Source organism: Alligator sinensis, unplaced genomic scaffold, assembly GCF_000455745.1.
Source record: "Alligator sinensis unplaced genomic scaffold, ASM45574v1 scaffold1084_1, whole genome shotgun sequence".
NCBI lineage: Eukaryota > Metazoa > Chordata > Crocodylia > Alligatoridae > Alligator > Alligator sinensis.
This window is the reverse complement of record NW_005842677.1, coordinates 516,000-529,624: the sequence shown is the minus strand read 5'-3', so window position 1 is coordinate 529,624 and position 13,625 is coordinate 516,000. Positions and strand designations below refer to the sequence as shown.

Sequence of the window (13,625 nt, the reverse complement as noted above, 5' to 3'; positions counted from 1 at the left end):
CCCCCTCCCCCTCCAGCCAAACCAGGGCTGGGAGAGATGCAGACCAAGGGCAGCAATTCCTCAGTTACCTCCAGACAAGAATCCACTCCCAGGTCAGGCTCAGGAGTCAAACAAGCAGATGGTGAAAGAAACTCTTTGAGTTTTAACTCCCTGACCTTTATAGCTCCAGACCTCTTAATTTCTCAGCAAAGAAGAATTTCCCGAACCTTTCTTGTTGTTCTTCTCCGGCTTGGCTCTCTATAAACTACTGTCCTAGAGGCATTTGAGATATTTGAAACAATGTTTATGAATGAAGTCATGTCTCTTTCAAGACCTGGGGTTTATTAAAAGGAAAATAAACTGTCCATTCTGATCTTAACCAGGACCCTTCCTCGGGTGCTTACCCTTGACAAATACCGCCCTTATTCAAAGGAAAATAGCACAAGGTTATTTTCTGCCTGGTTAAGCGTGCAAAGCAATGGAGGGAGAATGTGCAGTTCACCAGTGCTCTACCCCGTGGTATAAAGATCTCAGCATCATGGCAGCATTGAATGGGTGTCATGAAGGTTGGGTTGTTGCCCTTTGCTTTTGGTGGTTCCTTCTGTTAGTTTGTGGAAGGAGGAAACAGCATCTTTGGTAGAGCCATGTCTTTTGTGAGAAAAATCAAGGAGTCTTGCTCACAGCGGTATGGGGCATCTCCTTTAAAAAAAAAAATCTTATGCTATGCATTTTTTTTCCTGAAATATGTGCTGTTTAAATCATTATCATTCACTGCTACCAGGTCTTGATTGACTCACTTGCCTTCTTGTTAGGTGAAGTATTAGTGAACAGAAATGTATGGGAAACATAGCTTACTGATAGAGCTCTTAATTTTTATGTAATTATGTTGTAACTGGTGTCTCATTACAGTGAAAATTCAAATGCTCCTGTCTTTCAGGGTACTTTGCCATAAAGGCTCATTACTAATTACTAGCTTGATATGCATTGGGTTGATACTTTTAGAAACAGAAGTTGGGATTAAGGAAGCTTTCAGGCAGGGACAAAACCCTGAATTGAATGTGCGTAATGCATATTAGCCTGCTGTAAACTGCAGTCTGTACCGTGCACGTGCACCAGGGCCCAAGAAATTTGTATGTTGGCTGCTGGAGAAAAAAGGGGGGGGGAATTTTCCCTATTCTCTATTTCCGGTATCTTTGAGGCAGTATTTTGTACCTCCCAGAATATAGTATGTCCGGATACTTCAGCATAACAAACAAGTGCTTCATTTTTAAATACCACTTACGACGAAAGCAAAAGTTCACACGGTTCCGTGTCTAGAGGCAAACTGACAAGTAATGGTGTGCCAGTTGAATAAATTAGAGAAGGTGGCAGATCAGAGAAGATTATTGTAGGAAACGAACTGAATTTTGTTCATGCTTGCTGTTCGCCACTAGGTAAATAATTATTTCATTCTGGCCCTTTACTGCAATGCACTGGTGCAGCAAGTGGCAGAGAAGCAGGAAACAAATGTCCTTTAAAATCTGAATGTGAAAAATTATTGTTTTATAGAATTAAAAATAAAATGGAAAGGTCCAGTCTTGCCATGTTCCTCCTGCGATTAGTCCTTGCAAAGCCCTCTTCTAAGTAGTAGTTGCAATATTGATCCCTACTGGGAACAGAGTCAATGGCTATCTCAATTTATGCTTAAATATATCAGTCTGGCAAGTTTTACTTTCATAAGTAATCCTTACTCCCCTGACTTCTTATTGCCATAAAAATACAATCAATTAAAAAACTGGATTCAGCTAGTCTCCTTTGGCAATAAAGGCTTGGGCCTGTTTAGAGCATTGTAAGATTAGCTTGAGCTAGAGGAAAAAAAGTCAGATATCTGATAGCTAGTGCTGCAAAGAAAATATTTCGGAAAGCGGAGGATTGCCTTTCTTGCAGTATAATGCATCTGTTAGGTAACAACTGCAGTTTTAACGGATTTGTACAAGACAGTTTCCATTTTTTTGTTGTTTTTACTACTACTCGTTGTAGTGCATGTTCGTGCCAGTCCTTTCCTGAGTGAGTAGGGCTCGTAAACTCAGGGGGGGAACTCAAGTACCGTGGATTACTCTTCCGAGCAAGAGTTTGTAGGATCATTCATGCAGCAAATCTCTGCTTTTCCTGAGAAGTGGGGCAGAATTGGTGGGAAACAAAGGGAGGAGCAGCCGATTTCTCTCTCTCTCTCTCTCTCTGGCAGCAAAGCAAATATACATGCTTTCAAAACAAGTCTCGTTAAGTCGTGGTGGGCAGCTCCTGCATCCTGACAGATTTTGACTCTATATTGTAGTGCAAGGATGATGGATAACCCCCTTCATAAAATTAGAAACCACACCCCCAGACCATCTGGTGTATTACTTAAAGAAAAACAGCATCCAACATAATGCTTATCAATTTATTCAATAAAGAAAATCCAGGCCAAGATTCTTCTTTTGGAGCACAATCCTGCACTCCCTCCTCAAATCAAACTAGTGAAGGCAATAGGAGTGCTGCCAGATACAGGATCAGGCCTGTAAGTTGCAGCGGTATAAATCCATTGGATCCGAGTGGAGTTTCACAGCATGAAAGAGAAAAGTCTGACCTTACCTATTTAAGATATAAAGCCGGCATGATCCCAGGAAGTAAACAGCTCTAGCACTCAAAGTCCACGACTTCACTACTAACAGTGAAGAGAATGAATCATTGAAACAGAGGCAATTCCTTTTTGCTGCCTTTCAGATTTCCTTGGCTAGCAGAGTGGGTCTTGCTCTCCGCATTTTCCCCTCCCTTCTGTCCTGTGGGAGGTAGAGTTCACTTCATCACATATTCGACTTGCCTCCTGCTGCTGCTTGGACTACAGTGAGACTCCCGATCGCACAGTCTTTCCCCTGTCCTGGAAAGGCTGCTGCTTCTCTGTGCACATGCGTGCTGACGTGTGTTTTACTTGGAGCAAAAGCACCAACCAAGCCATTCTAGTCCTACCGCCACGAGGAGCACTTTAGATTTGTGAATTGAATAGCCTTTGACTATGAACCAGCAGAAGCAGCTTTGCAATATACACAGTATATTGTAAAATAACACACCTGGAAAGAGCAGTAATTGTGTTAGGTCATTAAACCACAAACAAGCTAATCCACTAAACTCTCCTGTTGACTTCACTGGCCTTTGGATAATGTCCCAAATTAAAAATGGACGAGGGTGCAAGCATTAGCTTATGTTAGGCCACCTGGAAGCAACGAAGCAGGTGGGCTTTTGACATGCGGCCCTCTGTATTTTGCTCTTTTCCTTTTCCCCCCAAATGATGCAAGAAATATGGTTTGAGAAAGTTTTATAATGCTGTTCTTCTCTGTTACATGTAGGTAAAAGGACCTCTTGCATAGTGCTATCTCAATTCCTTAATTGATCCAAGTTTTCAAATGTAATGCCATTGATCTCTGAGTCTGAATATTACGTTGGCTAGAAACATGATCAAACAGATTGACATTGCCTTGAGCTTGTTGGGAGCATGACTGATTTGTAAGAGAGCCTGTAATGGCTATTGCCTCTCTCTTTTCAGGATTTGAAAATAGTATGCATTGGGGATTTCATAAATTGTTCATGATACCCAGGATTTTGGACCTCTACATCTGGGATATGCATCAAAATGGCACCCAGTTAGCAGAATGGAAGTATATAGTGCATATATGTTTGGGACTGTACCTCCTGAGCAAAAACTGCATGGGAAAATGATGTCATAGTAATGTTAGAACTATCTAAAAGTAGTCTCTTTTAGGATACTTTCCATATACTTTTTTTAGGAGAGCAGCAATCACATATTGGCAGTGTCTTAGGAGCTCTGTGAGTTGTATGTTAGCTACTCCCTGACCTCCATGGAAAGATGCCAGTCAGACAAAAAGAACTATTTCAGCCACATTAATGGACTGACCAAGGCTAATTGCTGGAGTTTTTCTACCCATCATCAAAATGTTGTCAGTGCATCAGGGCATAAAAGATTAAAGAGAAATTACTTGATCAGCTGCCATGAAGACTTTTTTTTTTTAATTCAATGACCTATCCCATTTCCAAGAAGAAAGCTGCCTTCATTTTGCTCAGCACAGCACCCTCAGCAGTCACTTAGTGACATACATTTTTTCTACATTAATAAACTGAGAATCGTTCCTTTCCCTGTAAAACTTTGCTCATAGGGCGTGATCCAGTAAGGTGGTGGAACCCTGTAACTCCACCTGACTGTCCTGGGAGTCGAGGGCACTGCCTGTTTTGGAGATCCTCAGTTCTATACCATTGGTTAATATCTGGTGGGAAAATAGTCTTAATTTCTGACATCATTGGTTTGGGAGACCTTTTGGCAGATCCGGTGTTAGTTTCCGTGCTGCTTTAACAAACAGGAGGATTATTTTTTTCCTGATCGTTAAAGCACCATTGTTTTATCCATTGAATCAGTCAAAAATCTTTTCCTCTGGTTATAAATAAGGATTCAAGACTAGTTGGGGTCAGATTCTGTGAGTCCTTCGCAGACAAAGCTCCTATTGATTTCAGGGCTCGATCCAGCATCCTGTGTAAAGGGCTGAGAATTTTTCCATTGGCTTCAGCGGGCAATGGAATAAGTTCCAAGTTCCGAAATGGATACAGGATAGGGCCAAGTGCCTTCAGCACTGCAAAAGTGATCTTACAATACACACATGCTTATGAAAAGACACTGATGATGTTGAGTCATTGATGGAACTTGTGCACTGTTTTTTTTTTTGGAGCTTGTGTTACAGTCCCTTCTCCTAGGAGGACAGAGCAACATGGCAGCTCTCTTTTTAGTAACTCTTATGGCATCACATCCAATAGAACAGGGGCTAGTGAAATAATGGCCTGCCTGTCTCATGATTCTCTGTGATCTGTCTTGGTATGCCAAAAGCAGCTCAATGATCTTTTGGTTCAACCCCTGTCCGAATGCAGGAATACTGCTTCTAAGTCATCCGTGACCCATGCTCATCCAGCCTTTTTAAAAACCTCCAGTGAAGGAGATAGCACAGCTTCTCAGGGCAGGCTGTTCCCCTGCCTCACTATTCTAGCAGCAGGGAAGTTTTTCTTGATATCTGATTGAAATCTACTTGGCCACAGTTTAAAGCCACTGCTTCTCATTCAGCCCTCTGCAGCAGGAGAGAAAGTGTCCTCCCTGTTTATGGGAAGCTTTCAGATATTTGAAGACTGCTGTCATGTCTCCCCTTAATGGCCTTTTCCTCCAAGCTAAACATACTTAGTTCCCTCAACCTTCCTTCATTTGACTTGCCTGCCACCCCTTTATCACTGTTGTTGCCTACCTCTGGACTCTCTGTCTTCCCAACATCCTTCTTAAAACGTGGAGCCCTGCACTTTTTTTTGCAAGTGGCACCTTGGTCCTGGCATATTTTGCTTAGAACATGATGCTGCAGTAAGGTTAAAGGAGTCTCAAGCACCTGGTCATTGGCGACGCGTAGGGGGTGCACGTGGGTGCATGTGCACCCCATGAGATTAGCGGTGCACCCCCAGGAGATGTGTCGGTGGTGTCTGTGGGCCGTCGCTGCTTGCCACCCCTACCCTCATTGGTGGCGTCTGCGGGTAGTTGCCAATTGCCGCTGGCCACTGCCGGTGGCATCTGCGGGTGGTCACTGATCACCAGTCAGTGCTCGCCACCCCTCACCCCCTGCGCCAACACCACCTGTGGGCAGTCACCATGCCTCCCCAGCCTCTGGGAGCATGTGTCATTCATGCACCTGGCTTAACATATGGGTGGCAGAATCACAGAAAGTTGGGGTTGGAAGGGACCTCAGGAGGTCATCTAGTCCAACCCCCTGCTCAAAGCAGGACCAGCCCCAACTAGATCATCCCACCGAGACTTTGTCTAGCTGGGTCTTAAAAACCTCTATGGATGGAGAGTCCACCACCTCTCTGGGTGACCTGTTCCAATGCTTCACCACCTTAGTTTTTTCCTAATATCAAATCTAAACTTCTCTTGCTGCAGCTTGAGACCATTGCTCCTTGTTAATTCAGTAGCAGATTACTTTCCTCAATCTTGCTTTCTTCATAGAACCTGAAATCAGTTATCTTCTGTGGGGGTTTTGCTTATGCAGCCAATTCACGATCAGCCCCTGTGACTCAGGGTATCATGAGTGATTGTTCTTTTCAGCCCAGCCAGCTGCCCCCACCAAGAAGTGAGGCTCAGATTATCAGTTTTACAGCCTTACAGACACTGTTTGCAGGTAAGCAGAAATACCTGCACTCAAGCTCTTGGCCTGAGCAGTTTGTGTCGCTTTCTTTGAAAACCAGTGTATTGCTTCAAGTAGAGAGGAGAAGCACAGACTAAGGCTCTGCAAGGGAGATCAGCGATAAGGGTTGGATTCTGCTGAGCCCTTGACGTTCCACTGACAGGCAGGAGGAGTGGAGAAAATCAGCTTAACTTAATTGATTTAGGGTGGGAGGGATGGTCTGGTGGCACCAGAGTGGGAGTCAGGAGACCCAAGCTTAGTCCCAACATCTGGGGTCATTTGGGGTCAGTCACTTCTTCTACCCAATCCACGAGTTTCCTGTCTATAAAATGAGGTTAGGATTTTTTCACCAGGAAGGAGTGTTGTGAGGATAAAATCCATTCAGTATTGCAAGGTGCTCAGATAGGGGGGGGACACATTCCTAGACAGACGGACAGAGAACAGCAGGCAAGGACCTGTCCCCGATTCAGAAAATAGGCAGGATTGGCTATATTGTAACGTGCATTTGAGGTTGCATTTGGACTATCTGCTGAATCTTTTTCCTGCTTCTAAAGGCAATGCCATTTAAAAGGGTGAGGCAGGTGGGAAAATTACATCCCCAAGAGCATGTGGTTCTTCTAAGTCAGCACCTGGCCTCTGGGTTTCTGTCTCACCCTGCACCCGAAGTGGCAGGCAGGTGCTGAGCTGAGTGTGATTCCTCAGACGGGCGGGGAGGGAGTTGGTTTATTTGTAGAGCAGCCTTGTGCGAGTCGTACTGTTCACATAGCCAAGTGTTAAACAGGTCCCACTGTCGTCTGGATGCATCCCGAAACGCGGAAGCAGAAAGGACTGCAGAACCGTGGGAGATGGCAGACCGTTGCATACTCTCAGCAAGCAGAAAGCGCAGCCGATTTGCCTGTGCCATCCTTCTGCATATTTATGCACATTGCATTTTTCCTGGGAGCCATCCGTAAAAATCTGTAAAACATCCCATTACGACACAGAGGGCACTGTGCGAAGCGGAGCACTGGGAGCTGAGCTTTGAAGTGCTGGGATCTAGTTCCCTTTCAGTCTGTATCTTGTTTATCTCTTCCCGCCCCCCCACTTGCAGTGTGTGCTCGAGAGAGCTTTCCAAAGCCCACTGCATGTGACCTGACCGGGAGCGATTCGCTTAACAAAACCAAACAGCGGAGCAGTCGTTCTCGTGTTTTTTTATGATAAACGAAATGCCAAGTTTTCCATCTATGCTTTTTCTCATGGCCCTTGAACCCATGTGGTAGGCTTATTTAGGGAACAAGACAAGCCTGGATGCAGTCCCAGAGTCTGCAGTAGCTTCAGATGCCCCTCCAAAGGTTAGGATACTTCACTAGGGATTTGTTCTGCAGCAGAGACTAAAAGGAAACTCAGGCTAGTTGCTGTTTGTTCTCAACTTAGCCCATGCGCTTTCCCGTAAGCCAGACAAGAGAGTGTTTATAGGCGTGGTAATTTTACTATGGGGCTTATGGCGGTGTATTCAGCATTGTAGACGTCCAGTGGCGTACTCTGCCAGGACTCTAGGAGTAACTTTTAAGCAAACGTTTATCTGTGTAGCTGAATTGAACTGTTCTTATTTCTACGCTGACCTTCAGCTTTAAAAAGTTTTTGAGGCCTTTCATAAGAACAATGCAACTGTTTCGCGTCAGGGTCAGCTTTCTCATGCAACGTACAAGATTTACTTTTTTCAATAAAATGAAGGTTTGAATATAAAATGATGTTGCTTCATAAGCAAAATTGAATGTGAAATTCTGCCCTGACGTATGTCTTGGCAGCTCTATTGGCACGAGTTAACGGGATTGTAATTAATGGCAGGAGTTGGTTCAGAGTGGGTGTATGACAGCGTTATCCTCACGTTTGTGGAGCAGAATAAAAGAGACCGTCGTACTGACGACACAGTTAAGATTTAATATTTTGTTCCCTGCTGTAGGATATGACGAAGTTTCAGAAACAAATTTGAGGTCTCATAGCGTTCACGCAGCAAAACATGCGCAAGAGAATCGCCCTGTACCTGTTCGCAGAAAAAGAAGCATTGGTAAGAACCTGCTAGTTGTCCTTATAGACCCAGATAATGGGGGCTCCTTCGGGCAGTCATGTTAGGGCACTGTTGTGAAAAACTAACATATCCAAAGGAAAAGACCGTGTATAGTTTCTGCTTTTTCTATTGACCTCATCACTTGTTGCATCTGAATCGCTTTCTGGTTGGTAATCCATCCTAGAGAGACATGCACGAATAAATGGTTTACATTCACCTTCCAGTTGTGACATGTTAGAAGCCAGACCCTTATTAGCAAATGTGGCAATGTTCAATGTATAATTCATAGTGTCGGGAACAACTACGGCAACTGGCTTTAAAAAAAAAAACAACAACAGTTGGTGGGGTTTTCAGTACAGAAGCTCTAGAAAAGGAAACAGCTTGACTTTTTATTTCAAAAACAGTTTATCCAAAAAATTGAGAGAGCAAAGTGCTTTGACATTAATTTCCATCGCCACATAGAGGGCCAGGCATGTTTACAAGGCATTTTTTTCCCTAATAAGTACTAATGATGGTGTCAAAACAGAAGCCTGGATGTCAAATGGAATCTATGCTAATTTACAGATGTAAAATGAAACAGGTGGTAATTCCCTTGAAAATGGAATTTTTATGCAAGCAGCTCTTGTTGCATCTGATTAGATTCAACTGCTTGACTATTCTAGCTATCTGTGAACCCATACATATTCTTATGTGCTGTAGGTAATTTGGAGTCAGCAGACTTTAACTCTAGACTGAGACCACATGCAATATATAGCACAGTACATGCTATCCACCTGGATTTGCAGTGCAAATTGGCAAGCGCACCTGTCGCACTGACTGCCTCTAGAGAACAGTGGTTTAGAAACAGTCTGCTGCACTTGGCACCCGTTTCTGCAAGGTGCTGGATTCCTCACATTAAAAGTCAACGGGAACTGAGTATGCTCAACAGCTTGTAGGAATTGCCAAATATCTTGCAGTATCAGGCCCTCTATTATCATAGGTTAACAGCAACGTTGGAGACCAAGAAGAAAAATCCTCCGTTGTTGTCACATCCACCCACTCTACAGAGATGTTTGGACGTGTCTTGCTCACCAAAATGGAACGTGTCCAAAATCAAGCCAACTGCAGATGGGATACTAGGCTTTCAAGTTACAGGTTCAAACCAAGCTACCTTTTCTTTGCCTTAGACTTCTCCTGAAGATAGTAAAGAGGTACAAGCGTTGACTCCTTCCCTTCCTCACAAGACCCCAACTGTTATAGCTTCTTCAATAGAAGGGTAAAAAACCAAGCTGCCTTCAGAGAACTTCTTGCTGTCCAGATTGCCCAGTAGGGACTGCCGTGAATGAAACAAAATCTTTTCTTCCTGAACCCTCTTGTCCTGTACTTGAGAATCTCACTTCTCAAGAAGTCCTACCTTCTCGCCCCCCAGGGTGCAAGAGACACCCAGATGCTTCAGAGAGTAGCTAGTGAACTGCAGCTAGGCTTTAGCATGCTGTTGTGCAGCCCATTGCTCAGTGCACAGCAAATATATAGAGCTAAAACTCTGAGCCCTGGAGAGTCTGAAATGTACACTTGTCTGTCAGCACTTCTCCTTTCTTAGGAAGTATTTAGTTGCTGTAGATTGAGATCTGGCAGAATAACGTACTTAGTTGAACACAGAATGGAGTAGCTGGTTTGCTCTTACTTTTCCAATGGTTTGTTCACATCCACTTGTGTACTGGTTCATCAGCTTTATTGAGAAACGATGACACTTGTGATGATGGACAAAGGAGGTTTGGCAGTTACTGGAGCTGAAGCTGCGGGTCTGAAAGATTGCTTCAGAAATCAGGTTTATCATAGACGTTATAGAGACAATTGGTGTGCGGTTGCATGACACATACATGCCTGTTACGGCCCTGATTCTGCAAAACAGACCAATCCCTATCGATCGGGAACTGCTACAACAGGGAAGGTTTCAGACTGTCCTTGCCTACTGCCACTTTTTAATAGCCAGCATTTCCATTTAAGTGCGGATGCTCTGAACTGCATGGGAACTTGAGCCGGTAGGTCCCTATTTCATGGTCTGGTTGTGCAGAGCCGCTCAGGCTTTACTCTGGGGTAATGTGCTCAGTATGATAGGAAGTCAAGGGTGGCAGCCTCCCCAAGCCCAGCACCAAGGCTGATCATTAAAGCAGGCCACCTGGTTGGGATTCAGTCTCGTATGTTCATAGCAAAAGTATCTGTGCTCTAAAGCGAGAGCAGCTGTTCACCTGGAGGTGTGAATTCTTGTGTTTGTAGAGGAAGCCATCCCTGCTGTCTGCAAAACAAGAACTGTTATATACGAGATTCCTCGGAGTCAGATTGATCCCACCTCTGCCAATTTCCTGATATGGCCACCATGCGTGGAGGTGAAACGTTGCACTGGCTGTTGCAACACCAGCAGTGTGAAATGCCAGCCATCACGGATACATCACAGAAGTGTCAAGGTGAGGACATGGTGACTGCACAGGTGCAGAGGGCATCTCTTGCTGTAAGAAGATTGGTGCTTCAGACAGTCAATCAAATATGTTCTCCTCTGCTATTAGCAGATGCTTTTCTTCATATCTGCTTAACAGAAAATATTGCTTGTAGAGTTGATTGTCGTGGACACCATTTTGTTTTTGGGTGGTGTTTAACAAAAAAATCTTAGCAAAAATAGTTCTCATTGGAGCTTTCCCAGGATCTGTCACAGCACAGAACTAGCATTTCAGAAGAGAGGCTGACTCAAGGGGCATGGGATTGTACAATCCACTGTACAGAATATTATTTCCTTAATTAAATATTATGCAGCTTAAAACTGGGGCTTTTATATGTGACAACATAACACTTTTGATCTGAAAAAAATGTGTTTCAAATGATCTTGTCTCTGGGGGCAAGAGACTCAAGGGCATCATGCTTTATTAACTCATTAGGCAAAATCCTTTTCTCGTTGCCACAGTTTTCCATTAAATATTTCATGAAGTATTTATTATAGTCATGTTGCTTTCACATCGGTGTAAATCAGGGGACCTGATTAAGTCTGTAGACTTGCACCAGCATAAGGGACAACAGAATCCCATTTATTGGCCCCATTATTCACCTGTTGCCCCATTTCTTACAAATAGTAAAGTTGACTTCTATTTTTAATAAACATCCTTCTAAGTGAATTTGCCCAGTAAAATAAATGGACTGTAGCAGGCACTGTGTCTTGCTGAGGAGTCGTAAGAGGTGCTGCAGACTCATTTATTTAACCTTCATGCCTTCCAAATGCAAAGTGTGATGTCTGAGCCAGTTATAAGGTATCTGAACACACCCAAAAATGTGGGCAGTTTTATTTATTTTCTTAATGGCTGAAAAACCCTTCCGGCTCTGATAAGATGGCAAATATCTGAAGAGATTTTCTCAGCTTTTCCAAAAATAAATTACCTGATACACTTGCATGCTATTCACTTGTGGATGTTGAAACTGGTTGCAGACATAATTAAGTTAGAAAAAGAAAAATATGGGGCTGTTACATTGATCACTGGGCTGACAACCAGCTGGAGAAATTTAAGTCATTTAAAATAGTGGCTTAAAATGAAACTACCTCCTGAACCAGGAGTAAAACACCACCACTGGCAAGCCCAGTGCTATGATCTGTGGGCCCAGTCCTGCTTCCACCTGTTTTGTGGGCTCAGATCCTTCCACTAATGCATTAACATGGTGCAAAGGGATAGTAATGTAAATGCAAATGCTCAACAAAGAATTGTGCTGCCTGATGAGAACTCCAGGTAGCTTGTCTACACCACAGCCTGGCTCTTGTCTTCTGCCTTTCCAACATACAGGGTGCGGAAGAAGTTGAGTGGCATTTGCTACAGCCACTCTCCTCCTGCATAGGATCCTAAGCCAGGGGCAGAACTTGAATTGATGCTTCTGTTAGGATGTTTTAATGTTACTGTCGGGGATGTTACCTGTCTTGCTGCCCCCCATGTAACTTGGCATCTCATTCAGTGGTACAGCAGTGGCCTTTTTGGACTTGCACTCATTTATTAGCATGCAAACTATAAGGATGATCATCTGAGAAGTTGATTTCTAGGGCTGCGTAAGTGCCGGTGACAGATACACCCATCAGCCAGTGGTTCAGAAAGCTTCAAGACAGTTCCCCTGCTCCAAACAGTAATTAAATAGAAAGGACAAGAGGTCAAACAGGAACAGGATGCTTATTGTAGAGGTTGCAGGCTGACCCCGCCATCACACCAGCCATCCTTGAACAAAATCCATATTTATTTCCTTCAGAGTCAGATCCTCTTGTAGCCTTTGATATAATTAATTGTTTTATGAGCCTTTTGGCAAGAACACATTGAGAGCTGAATGACTTTGTGTGTGTGTGTGTGTGTGTGTGTGTGTGTGTGTGTGATGCTTGAGCAAGCCCAGTGCGAGGGTCACAGGAAAGGTAGGAGGAATTGGTTGGAGGGGCTGTCTGGGATATTCCTGGAATGCAGTGGAGAGCTCTCGGTTTTTCCATCATGTCAGACTATATAAAAGCTTTCTTTTGATTAACATTGAAAAGGCTTCCCCCCGCCCACCCTCTTTTAATTTACAAGGTGGTGAGATCATAGCAAGCCTATTCACACTGCCAACATGTCTGCCCAGAAAAGTCAGGCAGTGGGTTTGAAGGCATATTATCTAACAAGGCAAAGCAAAGGATGTTTCTGGATACCCCTGAGGGCCACAGCGGACAAAATAATATCTTACCCAAATATCAACGGTTAGTAGTAGGATGTGGAGCTGCAGTGCAGGTGGGTACAGAGTCAGGGACATCCCTTTCCTCTTGATCTTGATGCAAAGACTGTTGAAGCCAATGGAAAGACTCCTGCAGACTCCAGCGAGCCTCAGATCAGATCACAAGTGCAGCAGGGCTGAGCTGGAGCTCTTAGCCAGTGCTTCTGGTGATGCTAGCTAGAGGGATAATTGGGTGCTATGACCTTTGTCCACCCTTACACGAACCAGTTGATCTGGCACAACGTCAGTATAGCAGGGCATAAGCTGTGCCTTCTCAAAAAGGTGATGCAGGCTCCTATTGCACTTGAGGTGCTTCTGGAGCTGATAGCTTTAATATTTGTCATATGGCCCTTTAGTCTTGGTTTGATGAAAGACCATGGTAAGTTCCTTCTTATGATGTCCATTCTCCAACAGGTAGATTAGGGAAGGGGACACAACCAAGCCAGACCAGGGTCTTGAACCCATGTTGTGGAGGGTAGCAAGTTTACCACGGCACCACTACACAGGGCCCTGTAAGAGGCAGGTCAGGGAAAGAAAGGGTGTGAGAAGCACTTTTGCCTATATGACAACAGAACACCTACATTGGACACATCTCCTCTGGAAAGAGCGCAGAGGAAAGCCACGCG

General features: G+C 44.1%; 1 protein-coding gene across 4 annotated transcripts in view; it reads left to right on the top strand.

The window, feature by feature from the left end:
- Positions 1–13,625, top strand: part of PDGFA (platelet derived growth factor subunit A) — a 25,628-nt gene that overhangs the window by 288 nt on the left and 11,715 nt on the right. For all 4 annotated transcript variants that reach the window (XR_003096285.1, XR_003096287.1, XM_025215816.1 and 1 more), the window contains exons 2-4: positions 6,038–6,209; positions 8,158–8,262; positions 10,519–10,706. Coding sequence is in view for 2 of the 4 variants with exons in the window: in XM_025215816.1 (XP_025071601.1) it covers positions 6,116–6,209; positions 8,158–8,262; positions 10,519–10,706 (387 nt within the window). In the remaining 2 variants the exon portion in view is untranslated. The remainder of the gene's footprint in view (positions 1–6,037; positions 6,210–8,157; positions 8,263–10,518; positions 10,707–13,625) is intronic.